The 23,180-nt window shown below is 36.8% G+C and overlaps 1 protein-coding gene across 1 annotated transcript in view; it reads left to right on the top strand.

The window, feature by feature from the left end:
* Window positions 1-23,180, top strand: part of mfsd2b (MFSD2 lysolipid transporter B, sphingolipid) — a 47,739-nt gene that overhangs the window by 8,773 nt on the left and 15,786 nt on the right. Inside the window, exons 3-5 of the mRNA NM_001365964.1 lie at window positions 6,515-6,640; window positions 7,978-8,102; window positions 18,139-18,262. Coding sequence (NP_001352893.1) covers window positions 6,515-6,640; window positions 7,978-8,102; window positions 18,139-18,262 — 375 coding nt within the window. The remainder of the gene's footprint in view (window positions 1-6,514; window positions 6,641-7,977; window positions 8,103-18,138; window positions 18,263-23,180) is intronic.

Raw genomic sequence — 23,180 nt, 5'->3', positions numbered from 1 at the left:
AATAAATAAGTGAGCATTTCAGGAGTAAAATTACATGTTTTGAATTCTCACACTTGACTGCTGCTATCACGATTCTGCTGTTTTGGATCTGTGAGGAAGTCAGAAGTATTTTCGAGTCTCAGCTCAATGACTTCCTGTTTGTGTCAATCATGATAACAGCAACACAAATAAACTCTGTGAGAAGTCGAGGGATCTGTGATGCCGGAGTGTTGAAGATGGTTGCCGGGGAATTATTTTGCGGTTGCTAGGGTGTTTTCTTAATGGTTGTCTATCAGTCCAGGGGTGTGGTCCAATCAGAAGCTCCAGAGGTTGTGAATCAGCAGGTCGTGAACGTGAATTCGAGCACTGGTAAGGGCACTAAGGACTTTGGTTCACTACACATTGGGGCACTGATGGTGTCACGACCACCAACAATCCAGCCTGTGCAGATTGCTGGTAAACACACAGTATTGCATAGAACTACAAATCCGCCATTAAATGGACTTTAAGGTCCAGTCATGCACCACTCACACACCTGGCCTAGATCCCTATAATGGTAGATTCACACAGCTAATGCTGCTCAAAGACTGATTACTAGGACTATTAAAACAGCACAAACACACACATTATTGCTGAGTCTTGTTTTACAGTTTTGTGACATTACGACGTGTTTTCCTTGCCTTGGCTTGTTTTTGACCCTGTGCCTTGTTTTGTTTATTTACGCTGTCTGCCGCCTGCCTTTTTGACCATCTGCCTGTTTATTTGACCATGACTCTGGATTTGCCTGTATACATCTGTTGCCCCTTGTGTTGACCGTTGCTTGCCTTACTATTTTTATGAAACCTGCGTTTCGCACTCCCTGTTGTCAGCGTAACGTCACATTACAGATGGTGACATGAGAATGTCCTCGTTGTATAATAATAATACTGAATTGTTATGAAATACAGAAGAACAGAAGAACATTTTTAATCTAATTTTATAATGTTAATTTGGGTGCATTTTATACAAACATTTTTTTCATTTGATTAACTTGTATGAATTTAAATAGTAAATATAAATATTTAAAGTTTTTATACTATGGTGCCAAATCGGATTGGTCAATTCACTTACGTCGTATGTTTTTGGATGTTGGGAGGAAACCGGGTAACCTAGGGGAAACCCACGTGAGCACGGGGAGAACATGTAAACTCCGCACAGAAATGTCAGCTGGTCTGCTAAGGGCTTGAACTAGTGACATTCTTGTTGTGAGGCAACAGTGCTAACCACTGGGCCACCCTATCTTGGTAATGGAAGGAGGAGTAGGGGTGGAAGTGGGGATTCTTCAAGATGAAGATAACTGAGGTGAGAAACTCTGGTTATTGATAGTGAGTTAGGATTCATCAGATGCATCATGCATTAATTAAAGCGGCCCAGTCATGATAAATCATAAGCACGTGATCCTCTCGAAATTAATTTATAAAATAACCACACAAACTAAAACATTAAACGATTGAACAAAAGTTACAGAAAGATGTTAAACTATTTTAGTTTTTGTAGTTTATTTAGTATTTTTATTAACATACTTTTCTATTATGAATTTTGAGACGAATGTGGGATGAATAATGATATCGTTCAGTCAACATTTATTTTGTAATATATATTCTTTAAATCTGTTTTACATGAATGCATTTTTTAAAAAAGCAGTTAAATAGCATATAAATAATAAAATATATATATATAGTATATATATAATAAAAAATATATTAAAATATCCACACAGAACCCAGTTATTTTATATTATAGTAATAAACTTTCAACATTATTGATTTTACTTTGTTTTTAATGAAATATGCGCAGCCTGGTGAGCATAAAAGATTATTTTTGTGTTTTTCAAAAGCATTCATTTGTTTTCCTTCAGCTTAACCTCTTCATTCATTAGAGTTCACCACAGCGGAATGAATCGCCAACTAATCCAGCATTTGCTTTACACGGAGGTTGCCCTTCTAGTTGCAACCCAGTACTGGGAAACACCCATACACTCTTATTCACATACACACACTCATGCATTCATTCATTTCCTTTTCGGCTTAGTCCCTTTATTAATCCGGGGTCGGGTCGCCACAGCGGAATGAACAACCAACTTACACCCGGAGGAAACATGCAAACTCCACACAGAAACGCCAACTGACCCAGCCGAGGCTCAAACTAGTGACCTTCCTGCTGAGAGGCAACAACACCACCTGCACCATCGCGTCTCCCACACTCATACACTACGACCAATTTAGTTCACCTATAGCGCATGTCTTTATACTGTGGGGAAAACTGGAGCACCCAGAGAGAACATGCAAACTCCACATTGAAATGCCAACCAGCCGGGACTCAACCTAGAGACCTTCTTGCTGTGAGGAGACCAGTGAGCCACGGTGTCACCATTTCAAATGTTAGTGCATTAGTATTAATAACATATTTGCCACTGTATTATAAAACATTTCATTAAATATTTTAATATTTAGCAATTAAATTAGTGTTTTATTTATATACCAGAAAACATACAACAAAATTAATACGAGAAGGGTTTTCTTTTTGTATAAAAAGCAGAATCTTGACAGATTTGTTTAATAGCAATAGCTCGCGCTTGGCAGATAAACCAGAATTACTATCAGCTTGCAGACTTAAGCACACAATCTTCTTCATTCATTTCACACTTCAGTGCCATCAAATCCTCTTACAGGCCTACTTTTTCCTTCTTTAGTGAAATAATTGCAGTTCAAATAAAAGTGTTTATTTAGATTAAACAGACCTGCCTACACTCTCCAATCTTTTCCAAAGATGCCCGAATAATTACACCTCAACCTCCTGAACTCTGATTTCAGAAGTCCTTCATCTTTTTATCATCATGGAGCAGTAATTACAGCGTGTTTTGAAGGTTTTTTTGCCCCTTGTGGTTGTTTTGTGCGAGGGAAACGGTCGGCTTTGATTGAGCGGATGAATGAGTTCACAACCGTTTTAGTTTGGACCGTATTTTCAGCACCAAACGTCTGTCTGAGTGTCTCCACCATCTCTGGTAAATATATGGCTCAGAGCGGCGGTTAGACGACTCTTTTATGTGTCAAAGGATCTCCCTGCGTTTTCTACACACACACACACATACACAGCCTCAAAACACACACATTTACTCTGCCTGGTCCACAGAGCTTTCTGAAGAGCGAGTGTGCTTTTTTAATGTGTAAAACGCTTTATGCCATTTCTTTGTTCATTGTAAGTGATGGGTGCGGCTGAATGGTACTGTGGTTTAGTGATGTGGTTTTGCTGTTAAATTAATAGCAACACTAAAAATGATCATATTTTCTTTAACAGTATGATATAACAGACTGCAAAAATATAGTTTTCCTCTGTATTTTTGGTCTTCATTTACAGTACAATTTCTAAAATATCCTTAAATTTTTATGAATTTACTTCCCTGTAAAAAAAAAATATTAGTACTTTACTTTAAAAACAGATAGTGAAGCCATTGTAAATTGGAACTCTTAAGTTAACTTAACTCTGATAATTATGCACATAGTTCATTTATTTAATTATTTCGAGGCGACATGTTTACTCACTTTTTAAAGTAAACTGTCAACTAATCACTTTAAAAGTCACAAGTTTTCTCAAGTTTTAAAAGGTAAAGTCAACTAATCACTTTAAAAGTCACAAGTTTACTCACCTTTTGAAGTAAAGTCAAATAATCGCTTTAAAAGTCACAGGTTTACTCAAATTTTAAAAAGTAAAGTCAACCAATCGCTTTAAAAGCAACAGGTTTACGAAATTTTTGCAATAAAGTCAACTAATTGCTTTAAGTCACAACTTCACTCAAGTTTTAAAAAGTAAAGTCAAATAATCCAACACAATCTCACGGCAGTTCATAACTTTTTGATTTAGTGGCTAATTCGTATGAATTCGTACGATCTAATTCGTACAATTTAGTACGACTTGCTCATCCCCCAATAGCGGTTGGGTTTAGGGGTGGGGTTAGATGCCACGCCTCCTTTTTAAAATCGTACAATTTCATACGACTGAACTCGTACTGAATTCGTATTAGCCACTAAAGTGGCAAAAGGTAAAATACTTACGTTTTATTGTGAGATCAGGCTGAATAATCCCTTTAAAAGTCACAACTTCACTCAAGTTTTAAAAAGTGAAGTCAAATAATCGCTTTAAAAGTCACAAGTTTACTCAAATTTTAAAAAGTAAAATCAACTAATCACTTTAAAAGTAACAGGTTTACTCACTTTTTTCAAGTAAAGTCTACTAATCGCTTTAAAATCAATGGGTTTACTCAATTTTTAAAGGAAACTCAACTAATCACTTTTAAAGTTACAAGTTTACTCACTTTTTAGGTAAAGTCAACTAGTCCCTTTAAAATCAATGGGTTTATTAACTTTTCAAAGTGAAGTCAAATAATCACGTTAAAACAGGTTTACGCATTTTTTAAGACAAGTAATCGACTTAAAAGTAGTGAGTTTACTCAGTTTTTAAAGTAAAGTCAATCACTTTAAAAGCAATCGGTTTATTAATTCAATCTTTCATTTTCCTGCAGTTTAGTCCCTTATTTATCAGGGGATGCCGAAGCGGAATGAACCACCAACTATTCTGGCATATGTTTTACGCAGCGGATACCCTTCCAGTCACAACCCAATACAGGGAAACACGCATACACACTCACACACAATACGGCCAATTTAGTTTATTTAAATTTACCTTTAGCGCATGTCTTTGGACTGTGGGGGAAACCGGAGCACCCGGAGGAAACCCACACCAACATGGGCAGAATATGCAAACTCCACACAGAAATGCCAACTGACCCAGAACCAGCGACCTTCTTGCTGTGAGGCGACAATGTTAACCACTGAGCCACCACGCCGCCCGCAACATGTTTTCTCACTTTTTACAGCCTCACAGCAAGAAGGTCGCTAGGTCGCTGGTTCGAACCTCGGCTCAGTTGGCTTTTCTATGAGGAGTTTGCATGTTCTCCCTGCATTCGTGTGGGTTTCCTCCAGGTGCTCCAGTTTCCCCCACAGTCCAAAGACATGCGGTACAGGTGAATTGGGTAGGCTAAATTGTCCATAGTATATGAGTGTGTGTGTGGATGTTTCCCAGAGATGGGTTGCGGCTGGAAGGGCATCTGCTGCGTAAAAATGTGCTGGATAAATTTGCGGTTCATTCCGCTGTGGCGACCCCGGATTAAGGGACTAAGCCGACAAGAAAATGAATGAATGAATGAATAAATCACTTTAAAAGATTTACTCACTTTTTGAAGTAAAATCAAGAATCGCTTTTTACAAAGTTGAGAATCAGTTAAAGTATATACTGTAAGTAAAGATTTAATAAAAAGTTAATAAAAAAATAAACAAATAAAATAAAATTAGAAAAGGTTGTGCTTAAAATAAGAAATATTAAAAAATAAATCTTCAAGTGAGGTAAAAATATTCTTCCTTTATAACCCCACTAGCAGATATTTTTTCTTGTGTTAAACATATACTCACTTAATTTCGTTACATTCATTATTAATTTTCTTTTCGGCTTAACTCTTTTATTAATCTAGGGTCGCCACAGCGGAACGAACCGTCAACTATTCCAGCATATGTTTTACACATCGGATGCCCTTCCAGCAACAACCCAGTACTGGGAACACCCATATACTCTCACATTCAAACACACATTTATACACTACTGCCAATTTACTATATTCAAAAAGGAAACCCACGCCAACACAGGGTGAACATGCAAACTCAACACAGAAATGCCAGTTGGTCCAGCTGGGATTCAAAGCAGCGACCTTCTTGCTGTGAGGCGACAGTGTTAACCATTGACCACTTAGCAGATCTATATTCGATTTCCAATTTTTATGCAATCTCAAGTAACACGGGACCTTTTTTTTAATGATGCATGCAAACTTATGAAGCAGCTTTGAAGAGCCTTTATTTGAAGGGTTTTCTCTATGATCAATCCCCTGTCACTCACTGCACTGGAAACATCTGGATTAAATATAAGCGGTGGTTTTGAAGGGTCTTGCGCTGAAGACCACTCAAACTCTCCCACCCACATGCTGGAGAAAGAGAAACTGTGTTATCACCCAAAACCTCAATAAACCAACTCCACATGCGGACGCTCTGACACCACTAAATAATCAACCCATCACTGACTGCAACTAACCAAGATGAAGGAGTGGAAGAAACTGCAAATGAAAAGATGAAAAGCCTGTCATTTCATTAATAGCACATTATTTGAGAGTGAGATTTCCTTAGAGATATAAATAGCCAATGTTTAGTCAGTAGTGCACTTAAAGACATGTGGTATAAGTGAACTGAATAAACTAAATTGGCCGTAGTGTATGAGTGTGTGTGTTTCTATAAGTGTGTATGGATGTTTCCCAGTGATGGGTTGCAGCTGTGGGGACCCCATATTAATAAAGGGACTAAGCCGCAACGAAAATGAATGAATAAATGATGATATGAGACAAATAATTAGCACACTACAGTGTTTGTGATGGTTGTATTTTATTATTTCTTTCCAGACTCTTCTGGATCAGAAGCTCTCGGTGTGCAGTAAATTATGTTTCGCCATTGGAGGAGCACCCAATCAGGTCGCAGGAAGTGCAACAGCATTTTTCCTCCAGATATATCTGCTCGACATCGCACAGGTGAAATCTATGCATATTATAATTAATTATTAAATTTAGCATGGTAATAGCGCACATTAACCACAGAATAACACCCTACTTATTATAGGAGTAATTGAAAGAGATGTATTTATACTCTGATTAGTGATGCTGTTCATTTAAAGGGATAGTTCACCCAAAATTCTTTTACTCACTCTTTACTTATTCCAAACCTTTATGAGTTTCTTTCTTCTGTTGAACACAAAAGAAGATATTTCAAGAGTTTACACTTAGCTCATGATTTATACATAGCTTGTTTGGCATGCTGTCCCGGGAGAGAGCCCTGAGCTCAAGGGATCCTCAAGCCCAGGGTTCCCCCCCTTTTGAAGGGCGAGTGGAAACTGAGCTCAGGTCTATCTCAAACTCCCCTGCTGCTGAGGCCAAGGTGAACTTCCTGAGAGTAAGACATTATAAAAAAGGTTTAGGCTTATTTTATCTATAATATAGAGCACATTTGGATGGTGGGAGGAAACCGGGGAACCCAGGGGGAAAACCACGCGGACACGGGGAGAACATGCAAACTCCACACAGAAATACCAGATGGCTCAGCGAGGACCCAACACCATTGGTATTCTTGCTGTGAGGCAACAGTGCTAGTCACTGGGCCACCGTGCCGCCCATTCTGGATAAAGGAGGAAGAAGGGGAGGAGGGGGGTTTCTTCCAGACGAAGATAGTTGTAGAAAGGAAATGAGGATATATATAGTGATTTGGGATCCTTTGATTGGAGGATCATAATCAGCTAATGTAGACCAGCTGGGTCAATCATGAGCACATGCTCCTCTCGAAATTAGTTTAAAATTAAACTTCACTTTGAAGAAAGCTGGAAACCTGTAACCATTGACTTTCATAGTGTTTGTTGTCCTGTGGAAGTCAATGGTTACCGGTTTTAAAAATTCATCATGATTATCATCTTTTGTGTTTAACAGAAGAAAGAAAGCTTTGAAACCGTTTGAGGGTGAGTAAATAATGTGTAAATCTTTCGTTTTGGGTAAACTATCCCTTAAAAGTCTCTTTAATTGCATTGATGTTCTGTAAGACGATTGTTTTTCACTGTGGAAATAGTTTTTAAAGAATAATAGTATTAGAATTATATATATATATATATATATATATATATATAACAATAAATAAATATATATAAATATATTTATAATGAATATATTATTTAGTTTTTCTTGAGAAAACTGAATAATTATTATATTCCATCGCTTGAAACATTTAGCAACCTTCAATATTAACATTGAACCTTATTATAGTTTGTTTAACCAATACAAATACATCACATTCTGTAATATGATCATTTTTCTTCTGTAATCAGATTAACCCGTTCCAGGCTTCCATGGTTTTGTTTGTTGGCAAGGCCTGGGGTGCAGTGACCGACCCCATTGTTGGCTTCTTCATTACTAAGAGCAAATGGACAAAGATCGGACGACTTATGCCATGGTGAGTTTCATTTTAAAAAATAATAACAATGAATGAAGATGTTTTTTTTTTTTTTTCTCATACTAAGTGTATATCATTCATATTAAAACACTTTTAAACATTGCTTTCTTTTGAGAAAGTCGAGGATACTAGCACTTACATTCATCTCAGAAGTATAATTGTGTTGTTATTTACTCCTGACAAATGAGGATATTTTAAAGAATGTTGATGTTTTGGGTTTTATTGACTTTCATAGTACAGGCAAAAACAATATGTGAGTCAATGAGACCCTAAACTGTTTGTTTACTAACATTTGTCATGATAGCGAGGTGTGCAATTTTGAGAGAAAATTATATCTAAATATTTTTTATAGTTTTTTTCTCTGACGATTAAACCGTGTTTATATGCTGCCATTGTTTGCTGCTTGACATGCTTTTCCACTCTATAGTACAATGTGAATTGGTTTGATACGGCTCCCTTTGGTGGGCTTTTCCATTATGTTCTGGGATGAAAATTACACAAAAAACGAAAGTTTGTTCTGTAGCCTTTTGCTTAAGAGGGCTAATAATATTGACCTTAAAATTAACTGTTTTTATTCTAGCCGAAATAAAAATAAATAAGATGTTTTCCAGAAGAAAAAATATTATAGAAAATACTGTGAAAATTTCCTTGCTCTACTAAACACAACACAGGCTCATTGTGGATGCGTATCCCTGTCTACATTTCTGGAGAGGACAAATTAGGTACCCAGAGGTACATCTGGCTCTATTTTGTCTGTAAAACAAGCATTATGAAGTGGTATGATGTTGCCGACAGATCTGTTCCTTTTTGTGCTACTGCTGACCGCTTATATATGGACACTTACCTCCACGTATGCCGATGGACTTGGGATGTGGAGCGGAGTTGACTGCTACTTTCAGCAGGATAACACAACATGTCATAAACTGTGAATCATCTCAGACTGGCTTCTTGAACATGACAATAAGTTCACTGTACTCAAATGGCCTCCACAGTCACCAGATCTAAATCCAATAGAGTACCTTTGGGTTGTGGTGGTATGGGAGATTTACATCAGATGTGCAGCCGACAAATCTGCAGCAACCGCCTCCTAAATATTACCATCTTTCAAATCCTAGACGTCTCAGAAGGTTAAAATGACGACATGCCCGAGATGAGAGTGTCTGACAGGAAGTGCTTATTACACTCAGATGTGACATCACAGTGTCTGAGAGGAAGTAGTTAAGGTTTGTTTTGGGAGAATCACTGCGGAACATCTCAGCCTAGCCCATGTGGGCTTTCAGTGTTTATTGTGCTAAAGCCAACACAAAGACAACATGCAGATTTACAGATTCTCTCTTCAAGGGGAAATTCCATTACATCCCACTCATCATGAAATGCATGTCTTTTGTTTTTAGAGTTACGTAATGTTTGGTATTCTTAAAGCACTGTTTTTTTAAGCTGTGTGTTAATGGTCAAAAGCTCAGTCAATGCTTATGTTGAAATCTAAATCTCATTCATCGACATACAAAGAAATGATGTAAGAGCACAAAAATATTAAATCTGTTCCAGAGACATTGTGACTAAATGATTATTGGAAAAAAAGTATTGTGTTATAATACAACATCACTTATTATCCAGTTTATTCATTCATTAAATTTTTTATCGGCTTAGTCTATTCAGTGATCACCACAGTGGAATGAACGGCCAATTATTCCATGATATGTTTTATGCAGCGGATGCCCTTCTAGCCAAAACACAGTACTAGGAAACATTCACACACTCATTCACACACACACTCATACACTACGACCAATTTAGCTCATCCAATTCACCAATAGCGCATGTTGTTGGACTGTGGAGGAAACCGGAGCACCCGGAGGAAACCAACGCAACCACTAGGAGAACATGCAAACTTCACACAGAAAATGCCAACTGGCCCAGCCAGGACGCGAACCAGCAACCTTCTTGCTGCGAGGCAACAGTGCTAACCCCCGTGCCACCAGTTTATTATCCAGTTTTCATCACTTATTATGCAGTTTTAGGATGTATTTTTAATACCGTAAAATAACGGATATTAAATTACAGAGATTTACCATAAAATAACAGATATTAAATTAAAGTAATTTCCTTAAATTTCAATTTCTGGTAAATTTCTGTAATTTAATATTGGTTATTATACGGTAAATTTCTGTAATTTAACGGCCGCTATTTTATGTTTTTTTTTTTACTCTGCACACCAGCTGCCGGAAATAAACCTTAAAATTACAGATATTTTTATGTTCAGGAATTGTCTGGAATTTCTTAGTGTATTAAGATTGTTTAAAAAAAAAAAAAATTGTATTTTGGAAAAAAAAAAACACTTGTTTAGAGATTATGTGTACATATAAAATAAGAAAATATTTTTACTAATGTTATCAGACGTTATACACATGCAATTATTTCCCCCTTGTTACTTCCACTACAGTTGAAATATCAGGTCAAATCTCAGCTCATTCAGCACCTTACAGCACTCTATCTATTCACACAGTAAGCCATCAGTCCTGCAGTCTCTCCTTTGTGTGTGTAAACAATCATCAGGGCACACAGGGCTTGCTCCACGCTGCAGTGGTGCCATCTGGACTGTGCCAGAATTGGCCGCTCTCTTTACCTCCCTTCTCTCTCTGTGCTGCTTGTTTGCTTCCAGTTGTTTATCCTGTGGGAAAGTGAAAAGCCGAGTGGCACAGAGGTCAGCGTGTCCAGAGTCCACCTGCTCAGAAAAAGACTGAGCATTGAGAGTTTTCTTTACAGAAGCAGAGTCAAACAGTTCTAGAGTTGAGAAGGTCATGTCGTTTAGGATTAAAGCCAACAAACACACATTCAGCAAACAGCTTCCCTTTTTTATATAATAGCATCAAATGTGTCTCGACAAATCAGAATCAAGAACTGTAGCTATCAGTTTTTTTTAAATTATTTACGGCTCAGTAAACATCTTATTCATTCATTCATTTTCTTGTCGGCTTAGTCCCTTTATTAATCCGGGGTCGCCACAGCGGAATGAACCACCAACTTATCCAGCTAGTTTTAAGAGCGGATGCCCTTCCAGCCGCAACCCATCTCTGGGAAACATCCACACACACATTCACACACACACTCATACACTACGGACAATTTAGCCTACCCAATTCACCTGTACCGCATGTCTTTGGACTGTGGGGGAAACCGGAGCACCCGGAGGAAACCCACGCGAAGGCAGGGAGAACATGCAAACTCCACAAAGAAACGCCAACTGAGCCGAGGTTCCAACCAGCGACCTTCTTGCTGTGAGCCAACAGCACTACCTACTGCGTCACTGCCTCGCCACAACATCTTATTTCAACATCTTATTATTACAGCCACAAATCAACCATAGTTTTACGACATTAAGTGAAATTTTTAAACTAATTTCGAGAGGAGCACGTGATATAATTGACTGCAGCTGGCCGCCTATCTACACTCATTAGTTAGCCAATCAGATCTATCCCAACTTACTATAAATAGCCTAGCTAGATATTACTCCCTTACCTTCGTTTTCCGAAGAAACCCCCCATCCACCCCCTTTCTCCTCCTTTCCTCCTTTAAAAAAGGGGAGCTCTCGAGAACCACCTGATCTCGTACTCCCCTTACATGCTCTATGGACCTGGCGGGAGCCCTGGGCTCAACTATCTCCGAGCTCAGGGTTCTCTCCCGGGACAGCATGCCAAACCTGCTTACAGTTGTCATGCAATATCTAAGTGTGAACTCTTGAACCATATTTAATTATTGGACTTGTAGTAAAACTGGAAATCAATGTCTTCATTTACTATTAAATCATCATGAAAATGACTTAAAAATCTCAAAATATAAATGCGTGTACTCTATGAAAAAAAGCTTTGTGTTTACCTGTTTCTATTTAGTTATTTCATCAGAGTAAACTTGAATAAGCGGTAAATAAAAAACTGTGCAAAACACAATTTTAGATACACAGTAAATAGAACTTGTATGAATTAGTTTCTTTCTTAATAAATAAATTAAAATGTCAGTCAAAAGACAACCTTAAACCTTACTGAACCAGCCCCAGAAACCCATTTCATTTCATTGATATAATTTTTAAATGTTTCTTTTTACAATGATAAAAATATTTGAGGGGTTGGGGGGGGGGGGGGGGGACGTACTCATTTATACTGAGCAATGTAGTGTATATGTATTTATTACACATGCCATGCCAACACTATCAATTTATAAATGAAACTGCAGCAGTTAGCTAGTTTTTGTAATTATGACATGGCATAAGCAAAAATTAAGCACACAAAATTACTACTAGTAGTATAACATCACATCTAAAAAAAAATAAAATAAATTGATTGAACAACAAATACATCCAGAATAGACAGATATGAAATTCACTGCACTTTACGGCAGCAAAGCTATTCTGCAGTTTTTAATGTTTTTAATGCGTTCATTTAATTAAAAATGTCATACAGACCTTCTTTTGGTAGCATGCCTTCATGTGATATGATTGTGCAGGCTGGAGAGTTAACCAAACGTATTATAATATTGTGCATGTAGTCTCCTGCATTTGAATGAATGAAAGTTACAGAAAGAAAAGTGCAGTGCAATCTCCTCTTAAGCTCTAATGAAGAAGATATTTCCCCTTGAGATTTGTGATTGGCCCAGATATGCCAAAGCATTTACTTGCAATGCAATGACAAAACACTCACATCTGTGTTTACAGTTTACTGCTGGACGTTTTTTGCCTTTGCAACACTAAAATAAGTTCTTTAAAAATCCTATAAAATTGTAGAGTATTTTCTAAACACGAAAAATGCTTTCTGGTTGATCCTCCAAGAAGAGCTTAACGGATAGAAATTGTAAAGGAAATGGTTAACATAGAGGCTCACGGTTAACATAAGACTTAATTCAAACAAGTGTAACAATTATTAACATAATACGCATATAATATATGAAAATGTGCATCAAATGTATTGTGATTTGATATTGTAACTTCTATGACAGGGATGCCCAAATTTTTTCGTATAAAGGGCCAAAAATCAAATATCATGATAGCCTTAGGCTAAAGATTTATTAATTTTATCAATTTATTTCCTAAAATTTAAAAATAAATAGAAAATATGACTTTAAATTGTATTAATTTATGCAGGATTATTTTTTAATGATAACTTATTGCAATAAAAACATCATCAATCACTTTTATAACACAGTGGATTTCAATGCTGAATACTAAAGTCAAGCAGAAGCTGCCTTTGCTTTAATTTGCTCACCAAAGTCCTCTATTCATCGAGTGACAGTGTGTACATTTTAAATTAAATCTGATTAAATGACACCACTTGGATTGAAACATTTAATTTCAGTTAGCTTTTTGTAGCGTGACAACACAACAAACAAATAAAAGTTTACATTTAGAGCTGCTCAATTAATCGTAAAAAGATCGCGATCTCGATTCGACCGCCCTAGACGATCTTAATCCTGCATTTCTACGTTTCTTTCAATCATATTTTCATGTTCAGGAGAGAATCAAAGGTGGCCGTAAGTCTTCAAATTGTTTTACATACGTTGTTCAGCAATGTAGACACCTCAAATGGTGTTGAAAGAGTCACATGCTGTATTTATAGGATATAATTCTCCTCAAAAATGTAATTTCTGTCTTTATGAAATTATGTATTCGGAACGGCAAAATCACACGTGACGTGACCTGGCCGTCAGTTGTTACCACAGAGAGGGCGGGCGTGCGCCTCTGAAAGAAGTCTACTTTAGTGAAAAGGACCTGCATTGACTGCGAATAACTGGTAATAAAGTAGTAAATAATATTCAGTTTGTGGCACAGAGTGATCGTTTGGGAGCCGCGCGGGAAGTAAACCGCTCTTAGCAGTGAAAATGAAACCGAAAGCGCACACAGTGTTGCCAGATGTAGCTGACTGATTCCAGCCCAAAAAGTATCCAAAACCCTCCAAAATGCAAAAATACCCACCCAGTCTTCTGTATTTACGAAAATCACGTCAGTGACAGATTTTAAGCAGAAAATGACAGATTGTAAGCATATGTCTCAAACACAATGATTCAACATCAGAATTATCATCAACATTAATGACCAGGACCAATCTTAAGTCTGTTCAAGTCCATCATTGCAAGTCTATACAAAATTTTGCATTTTAACCAAAAGTACAGCTACACAAAGCCTACTGCTGTTTTACCACATGTTTGTGAATGACAATAATAATAGCCCACTCATATTAACCTTTATTTTACATCTACAGAATCGTAGCCAGAATCGTGCAGCTCTACATTAAACTTGAAATGACAATCTCTAAACCCTTTTCAAATGGGATGGTAGGCCAAATCAAAGGTTACCATAGGCCAACTTTGGCCAGCTGGCCCTACTTTGGGCATCTCTGTTCTACAATAATGGTTTTGTTTCTTTTCTCTTTTATTTTTCTTTCTTAAAGGGGACCAATTATGCAAATTTCAGCAAGATTTAAAATAAGACTCTGATGTGAGAGTGTGTGTGTGTAGTAAACTTTCAGCTATAAACATCCCACAAATAATTCTGTAACTCCTTGAAACTGCCCGTTTAGGCTTTGATCCAAATTACGCCGTCTTAGTGAATGTCGCTTTGAATGCAAATGATTGTGCTCTTTTTATAAGAGGGCAGGGCTGCAAATGTCTACGTGTCAGCATAGCAGCAGATTCAAAACAGGACTAACAATAATCTCTGTGAAAACTGAAAATTATTATCACTAACTTTATCAACATTATCTTTAGCAGGTTAAAACTCTAACAGTGGATGTCTGCTTATGCTAATGAGGGAGAGATCGTCACTAATGGGTGGGGCTTTCCCCCTCTGATGACATGTACAAAGGGAGAATGCCAGAGAAAGTGTTTCTGCAGACTTTGTTTCCAACTAAATTGGCCAAAGTGTATGTGTGGGAAAGAGTGTGCATGGGTGTTTCCCAGCGTTGGGTTGCAGCTCGAAGAGCATCTGCTATGTAAATAAGTTATATTAAATAAGCTGCGGATAAGTTGGTGGTTCATGCTGCTGGCGACCCCTGATTAATAAAGGGACTAGGCCAAAAAATTAAAATAAAAGAATGATTTAGTTAATGCTGTATGTGATGATAAATCACTCTCCGAAGCCACATTCAGCTGTTATATCTAAAAACTCTCCCCACCTCCACTGGCTTGTGTCTGCAGTCAACAGACTCTCCCATAATGCTATGGAAGACTTGTATCAGTATGAATTATACACATCCTGGAAAAAAAAGCTGCAGATTTCCTGTCAGAGAATAACAGTCACTGTGGTTCTGTGGCCTGCGATCCAGTGGTAGAAATGATCAGCATCCTCACAAACACCCTGATGTCCCTCACACTGTAACAAATTCTGGCTTCAACACAATCGATTTGTGTTGGGACAACTTGAAGGAATTAAGATAACCCATTAGTTTTTAGAATTTTAAATGGATTGAACATAAAACATATAATTTGTCCCAAAAAACTCAAGAATTGAGTCTATTTTTTTTCAGCTAAAAGTTTGAACAAACAGCAAACGTCGTCCACAACACTGATTCAGAACTGCCATAAATACGCACTGTGACTTTAAGATGATACAAGCTGCTCATTTAAGGCTTTATTGATTAGTATGCAAGCTAAAATGAGAGATCGGGTAAACCACAGTTATTGAAGACAGTGTCATCAATGTGCCTTGCTTCTTGGTGGGATTTTTGTGTCTGGAATGACTTGCATTCATTCTTTCGTACAGCCATTACTAGGCATACTGTTTTGTTTTGTTTTGTTTTGTCTTGATTATAAAGCACATTTAAAAACTTGCATTTTGCACATGATTAAAATCCTCAATTAAAAGTGACCAAAATTCATTGTCGAGCCAACATCTTTAACATATCAAATTGACGTCAAATAATGACAGATATTCGTAAGATATGGCAACCAATCTCCAACATCTATCCGCTTGTTAAGTGTGACCTCACGCGGAGCGGCTTCCGGGTCCAAGCGCTCTATTCAACTGAATGGGGAGATTCATGAAATGGTTATAATAAACGTTTACAAAGCGATTTAATACTTTCGAAAGTCACGATCGCAATATATATGTCCATGCCTAATATCCGATGGCCAGAAAGTGATTCATTGTTTTAAAAATTGTTAAAATTTTGGTATTTGTTATGCAGCAAGCCCAGAGATTGTTGTGTACAATATGACTTTATGTAAAATTAACTTTAATGTGTGATAGGAATAAAAAGTGATCATAAACGAATGATTTCTCCACTCAAGTGAATGGCGGCTTGGACCCGGAAACAGTATTACATATGTCACAAACACGTCATCACTTAACAAGCGGATTAGATGTTATAGTGGTAACGTTAATGTCCACACAATGTTTAGTAGATATTTGGTTGATATTAGGTTGGACGTTGTGTTCTGACGTCAACCCGGTTTTCATTTCCAAACAAAATGCAACGTCCCCACAACCTTGAGGTACTATGTCAAACTGACTTCATGTGATGTCCTGCTAAAATGAGAGATCGGGTAAACCACAAGACAGTTATTGAAGACAGTGTTATCGGTTTGCCTTGCTTCTTGTTAGAATTTCTGTGACTAGAATGACTTGTATTGATTCTTTCAAACAGCCATTGCTAGACATACTGTTTTGTTTATGTTTATGTAGCACATTTTAAAACCAACCAAAATCCAACGTCTGTTAGACATCACAGTGGTAAGGTCCACACAACATTCATTAAATGTTGATATTTGATTGATTTTTTGGTTGGACGTTGTGTTTTGAGGTCAACCCAATTTTCATTTACAAACGAACTGCAAAGTAACCACAATGCTGGTAACCACAATGTTGACGTCCTGTGCCTGCTGTGATGTTATAAAAAATCTTTCCTCTATTTAACAGCGCTAAGGAAATGTTGGAAAAATAATTACAATTTAACAGGAAGGCTAATAATTTTGTCTTGAAGTGAAGTTTAGTTTTAAACTAATTTCGAGAGGAGCATGTGCTCATGATTGACCCAGCTGGTCCACATTAACTAATTATGATCCTCCAATCAAAGGATCCCAAATCACTGTATATATCCTCATTTCCTTTCTACAACTATCTTCGTTTGGAAGAAACCCCCCTCCTCCCCTTCTTCCTCCTTCATCCAGAATGGGCGGCACGGTGGCCCAGTGACTAGCACTGTTGCCTCACAGCAAGAATACCAATGGTGTTGGGTCCTCGCTGAGCCATCTGGTATTTCTGTGTGGAGTTTGCATGTTCTCCCCGTGTCCGCGTGGGTTTCCCCCGGGTTCCCCGGTTTCCTCCCACCATCCAAATATGCTCTATATTATAGATAAAACAAGCCTAAACCTTTTTTATAATGTCTTACTCTCAGGAAGCTCGCCTTGGCCTCAGCAGCGGGGGAGTTTGAGATAGACCTGAGCTCAATCTCCACTCGCCCTGCAAGGGGGGGAGCCCTGGGCTCGAGGATCCCTTGAGCTCAGGGCTCTCTCCCGGGACAGCATGCCAAACAAGCTATGTATAAATCATGAGCTAAGTGTGAACTCTTGAACTGTACATTAAGAAAATTCATTCATTTTCTTTTCGGATTAGTCCCTTTTATTAATCTGGGGTCGCCACAGCGGAATGAACTTATCCAGCTTATGTTTTGTTTTACGCAGCGGATGCCCTGCCATCTCTGGGACACATCCATGCACACTCATACACTACAGACAATTTAGCCTTCCCAATTCACCTGTACCACATGTCTTTGGACTGTGGGGGAAACCGGAGCACCCGGAGGAAACCCACGCGAATGCAGGGAGAACATGCAAACTCCACACAGAAATGCCAACTGACCCAGCCGAGGCTCTAACCAGCGACCTTCTTGCTGTCAGGCGACAGCACTACCTACTATGCCACTGCATCACCACATTAAGAAAATATTTATATAAATAATATGTGCATGGATAAATAATTGATTAAAAATCCATATAATTACACAATTTTGATTGCATAGTGACTTTACTTTCTGTACTTTTATCCTTATAGGATGGTGGGCTGCACTCCATTCATGGTGGTCTCCTATTTCTACCTTTGGTTTGTCCCACCATTTACCAACGGGAGGTTCATGTGGTATCTGGGCTTTTACTGCCTCTACCAAACTCTCATCACAGTGAGTATCCAGCACAAATAAACTTTGATGTTCTTTAAGTTGTAATATAATTTCACAATAAAAGCAGTGGGTTGTAGATTACCCAGAAACCACATTTACAGCTCCGTCCATCATGTGCTCACAAATACCCCACAGGCCCATTAAAATCTAATTCTGCTACTGATTTACCTTAGTGGTATTTTTGGTTATAATTCTTTAATGATAGTGACTTTTTAAATGTTTTTTTATTATTATTTTGGTAAGAATTGTCTTAAGGAATTACAAAGAAGGACTAAAATGGTAATAAGAACAAATAAACAGTGTTTACATGCAAAAATAATGTAAAGTAATGTAAAAATGATGTAAAAATAACAACATATGTGATGTTATTTGTGCTTTTTTTCTTAAAGATGAATCTAGGCTTAAGATATATATTAGATATATATGTAATATATTCCCTTTTTTACCCAACAGAGCATTTAAAGTATATAAAAAAGAATTTTTTTTTAAATATAGTGTGAGATCGATATGAGTAAAAAAAACAATGTTACCAAAGCTGTATTTATTTAATCCAAAAAATAAGCAAAAACTGTCATATTGTGAAATATTAGTGCATTTTTAAATAACTGTTTACTATTTGAATGTACAGGGCCCTAACATACACGCGATGCAACTTAGCGCAAGATATATATGGCGCAATTTGTTGCTTTTTTTAGAACAGCACAACGATAATTGTTACGTTTTTCGCCAAATTGTTTAAATAGCAAATCCATTTGCGCCACTTTTTGAATTCATGGATGTACCGGTCTAAAATAGAGGTGTGTTAAGGCGCATTTTTGGCGCGTTGCAGTTTTGAGGAACTGAAATATGTTGACCAACTAAAGCTGGTTTAAAGTGCAGCGCAGTATGCTTTAGTTATTTGCCTAAGCGTGTCCAAATGCTTACACAATGCTCAATATTTTCTACATAAATATAAAAAAAACTAGTCTGCCTTCATGCCTTTTTCACCTCAAGGTCTTTTTTCAGTTTATTCATGGCAATTTGCATTTGTATACTGTTATTATTAGTAGTAGTATTATATATTATATGCATATTTATATTTGTTTGAATAAAAACAAGTTTAGGTTTGTCCATCTGTCGGGTTTTGGAGACCTATGCATCACCATATGGGGAATAAGAATAGGACGTTGGTTTGAATATAACTCCACATTTTGTGTAATTGTTCATTTATTTGTTTGCTATAAATTAGAACTGAATTTAGAAATAGTTTTGAAACAAATCTTTGTAATTAACAAATTAAATCAATTACTGGCTAATTAATGTCTTCAGTGGAGTGAGTACAACACCGTTTTCTTACTCCATCAAAGTAAAGGAGTAAAGTGAAAAGTAAAAGTAAAGAGAAAGTAAAGAGGCCACATAGAGGTCTCGTTCTTTATCCTCACACTGCAGATGGTCTGTTTAACTGTTTTCTCGCTAGTAAATCGTTCAGCTTTTCTATTTACAAGGTCCGCCATGCTCAAAACACACCCATAACTCCTTAAGAGAATAAGCACAACCCTGTTAGATCATGCGCCGCGGCGCAGAGCGTATTTTCCCCTCCTTAAAATAGCAAAAGTGGATTCAGAAAATCCTTTTGCACCATGCACCCTTCTGTTCAATATTAACAGAAAGATTTTTTTCAACACATTTCTAAACATTTGCTTTTATAAAACAAATGGTGGAATTCCAGCTGAAATAAAACAAATCACACTTTTCTAAAATTATCATCTGTTAAAATGCTTCATTAAAAATCACTTGAGATATCACTTAAAAAGAATATATATATTATTTTTCCTCTCAATTGTATTTGAAATGTAGTGATGCTCAAAACACCACTTTGCATGTTATAAATCTTTTCAACAATCAATCACAAATCTTCGCTTTCACTAGCTGGATAAAGGCATAAGCAATGCCGCTTCTCGACTCTATTTATCTGGCTAGAAACGCCGGTCAACAAAAGTTAGCGTGGTTATCTATAGCCCAGCTTCTTTGAAGTCTGCATGGAGTTTTCCATGATTTATTTGTGTTTCTCTCCTTTGTTACTATGGCTTGGCTCAAAGCGTCCTCCGTAAAGCTCGGCAGTAAGTGCAGTAAGGAGTGGGGAAGCCGCTCGACCGCAGCAGTCTACGCTGTAATGAAAACTCATTCTAACTACTTGATAAATACATGGTTGGGCCTGCCCGAAACCACCAGAGAGGATAAATGCTGCCTTCCTCTTTTAGCCTTCTTCATTGTCTAGCTGAGAAACAGCAGCTGCTTCCAGCATGTACTGTATGTATGTGATCCTGTAGTTTACATGATTCTAATTAGTCAGTTTTTCATAATTAGGCTTTGGTTTAGGATTAAATAAACAAATCCTCAAGCTATACTCAACCCTTCATGAAGTCAAATAGGCTGTGTGGGGAACTTTTGAGAAACAGAAGCAGTGTAGATGGATGTGCGGTACTGTGCAAAAGTTTTAGGTCAACATAACATTTGTTGTGTTAGTGATGGAACAATCACTGTATACACTCACCGGCCACTTAATTAGGTACACCTTACTAGTATCGGCGGTTTGGACCCCCTTTTGCCTTCAGATTCAACAAGGTACTGGAAATAATTCTCAGAGATTTTGGTCCATATTGACATGATAGCATCACACAGCTGCAGATTTGTTGGCTACACGTCGATGATACAAATCTCCCATTCTACCACATCCCAAAGGTGCTCTATTGGATTGAGATCTAGGGACTGTAGAGGCCATTTAAGTACAGTCTAAGATGATTCCCGCTTTATAACATGGTGCGTTATCCTGCTGAAAGTAGCCATCAGACGATGGGTACACTGTGATCATAAAAGGATCTTCAGGTAGGCTTTGGCGTTGACACGATGCTCAGTTAGTACTAATAGGCCCAAAGTGTGCCAAGAAAATATCCCCCACACCATTACACCACCACCAGCCTAAACCGTTGATACAAGGGAGAATGGATCCATGATAAATATATAAATACATGATATACAGTATATACAGTTGAAGTCAGAATTATTAGCCCCCCTAAATTATTAGCGCCCCTGTTTATTTTTATCACGAATGTCTGTTTAATGGAGGGAAGATTGTTTTAGCACATTTCTAAGCATAATAGTTTTAAAAACTTATTTCTAATAACTGATTTATTTTATCTTTGTCATGATGACAGTAAATAATATTTTACTTGATATTTTTCAAGACACTTCTGTACAGCTTAGTGACATGTAAAGGCTTAACTAGGTTAATAAGGTGAACTAGGCAGGTTTGGGTAATTAGGCAAGTTATTGTATAACAATGGTTTGTTCTGTAGATTATCGAAAAACAAATTTACTTAAAGGGGCTAATAATTTTGTCCCAAAAATGTTTTTAAAAAAATTTATATCTGCTTTTACTCTAACTGAAATGAAACAAATAAGATTTTCTCCAGAAGAAAAAATATTATCAGACATACTGTGAAAATTTCCTTATTTTGTTAAAAATCATTTAGGAAATATAAAAAAAAAAATCAAAAGGGGGCTAATAATTCTGACTTCAACTGTATAAACACACACACACACACACACACACACACACACACACACACACACACATGCAATTTATGAGGACTGTTCATATGTGTTTTATACAATTGTATGTCCTCTTAATTCACATAAACATGTATACACAGCATTGGTGGCCTAAGACCTTTCCATAATGCTGTAATTTGGTAGCTGTCTGTGCTGTTGGTCTGCTGCAATGCTGACTTGGCTTTTGTGCAAATTAGAAAAGCTAGCCTGCACTGCAATGCAATATTCAAGCAAGTTCAAAGAAGGTTTGCTGCGCTTTGATAAATATTGATTTTGCACTGCGCGTTTATGAGTACAAGTTGTTCTTGGAATGACTAACATCGATTTATGAGCTTGTAAGCCGTTTCCTTTTGAGATTTATAATATAATTTAATGTAATTGGGTGTATGAATGTAAAAAATGAGCGGTTATGAAAACCACTGATAGATGTGCATGCAAAATTTTTGGATCCCTCATCGTTTTGCTTGGCTTTTTAGAGCATCACTTATGAGCGTGGACAGAATGCTCCATAATTTAGTCAAAATAAAACTTACAATTAGAACTAAATATAATATTTATTACCTGAGCCTTAGGAGATCTTATTTAACGTCTGTTAGAAGGTTAATATATAGTGCTTTAAAAAAAAAACATAATTTACAGGTGTTTTATAAAACCTAGCAACCAAATCTGAAGAAGAAACCGATCTGAAGAAGCTATAATAAACTGCATATAATTACATTTGTGTTCACTCTAATATCACTATTTTAATAAATACAAAAACAAAATGAATATGACTGAAATTATTGTAGATGAGTGCAGAGTTAAGTCGTTTAATATGTTAAAGAATTAATAAATATTACTGTTTCGATTATTATTTATGCTTTTAATTGTATTTAAAACAATAAGTCTTGCTGAGGATAAACAATATAAATATATGTATATGTAAAATATAAATTTTACATTTTATGTTTAATTTTATTCATTAAATTTTAAATTTTAAAATTTTTATTTATTTTGACTTTTAAATGCAACCCCAAGACTTAAAAAGTTAGGACAGTATGTAAAAACGAAAAGAAAAAAAAAAGAAAGTAGTGACTTTTTAAATTTACTTTAACTTGTTTTTAATTTTAGACAATACAACAAACATTATTTCATCCGTTCCTCATGATTTTATTTATTTATTATTATTATTTTTTTCAAAATAAACACATTCCAATTTTGCTTCTCGCAACACAATTGAAAAAAAAGTTGGAGCAGTAAAGCATTTACCCCTTTGTAATGTTGTCTTTCTTTTTCACAACACTTAAAAGACGTTTAGAGACTGAAGACACTGAGTGATTCATTGTTT

This window comes from Danio rerio, chromosome 20, assembly GCF_049306965.1.
Source record: "Danio rerio strain Tuebingen ecotype United States chromosome 20, GRCz12tu, whole genome shotgun sequence".
Classification (NCBI taxonomy): Eukaryota; Metazoa; Chordata; class Actinopteri; order Cypriniformes; family Danionidae; genus Danio; species Danio rerio.
The sequence above is the reverse complement of the archived record's forward strand: the minus strand, read 5'-3'. Positions and strand labels throughout refer to the sequence as shown.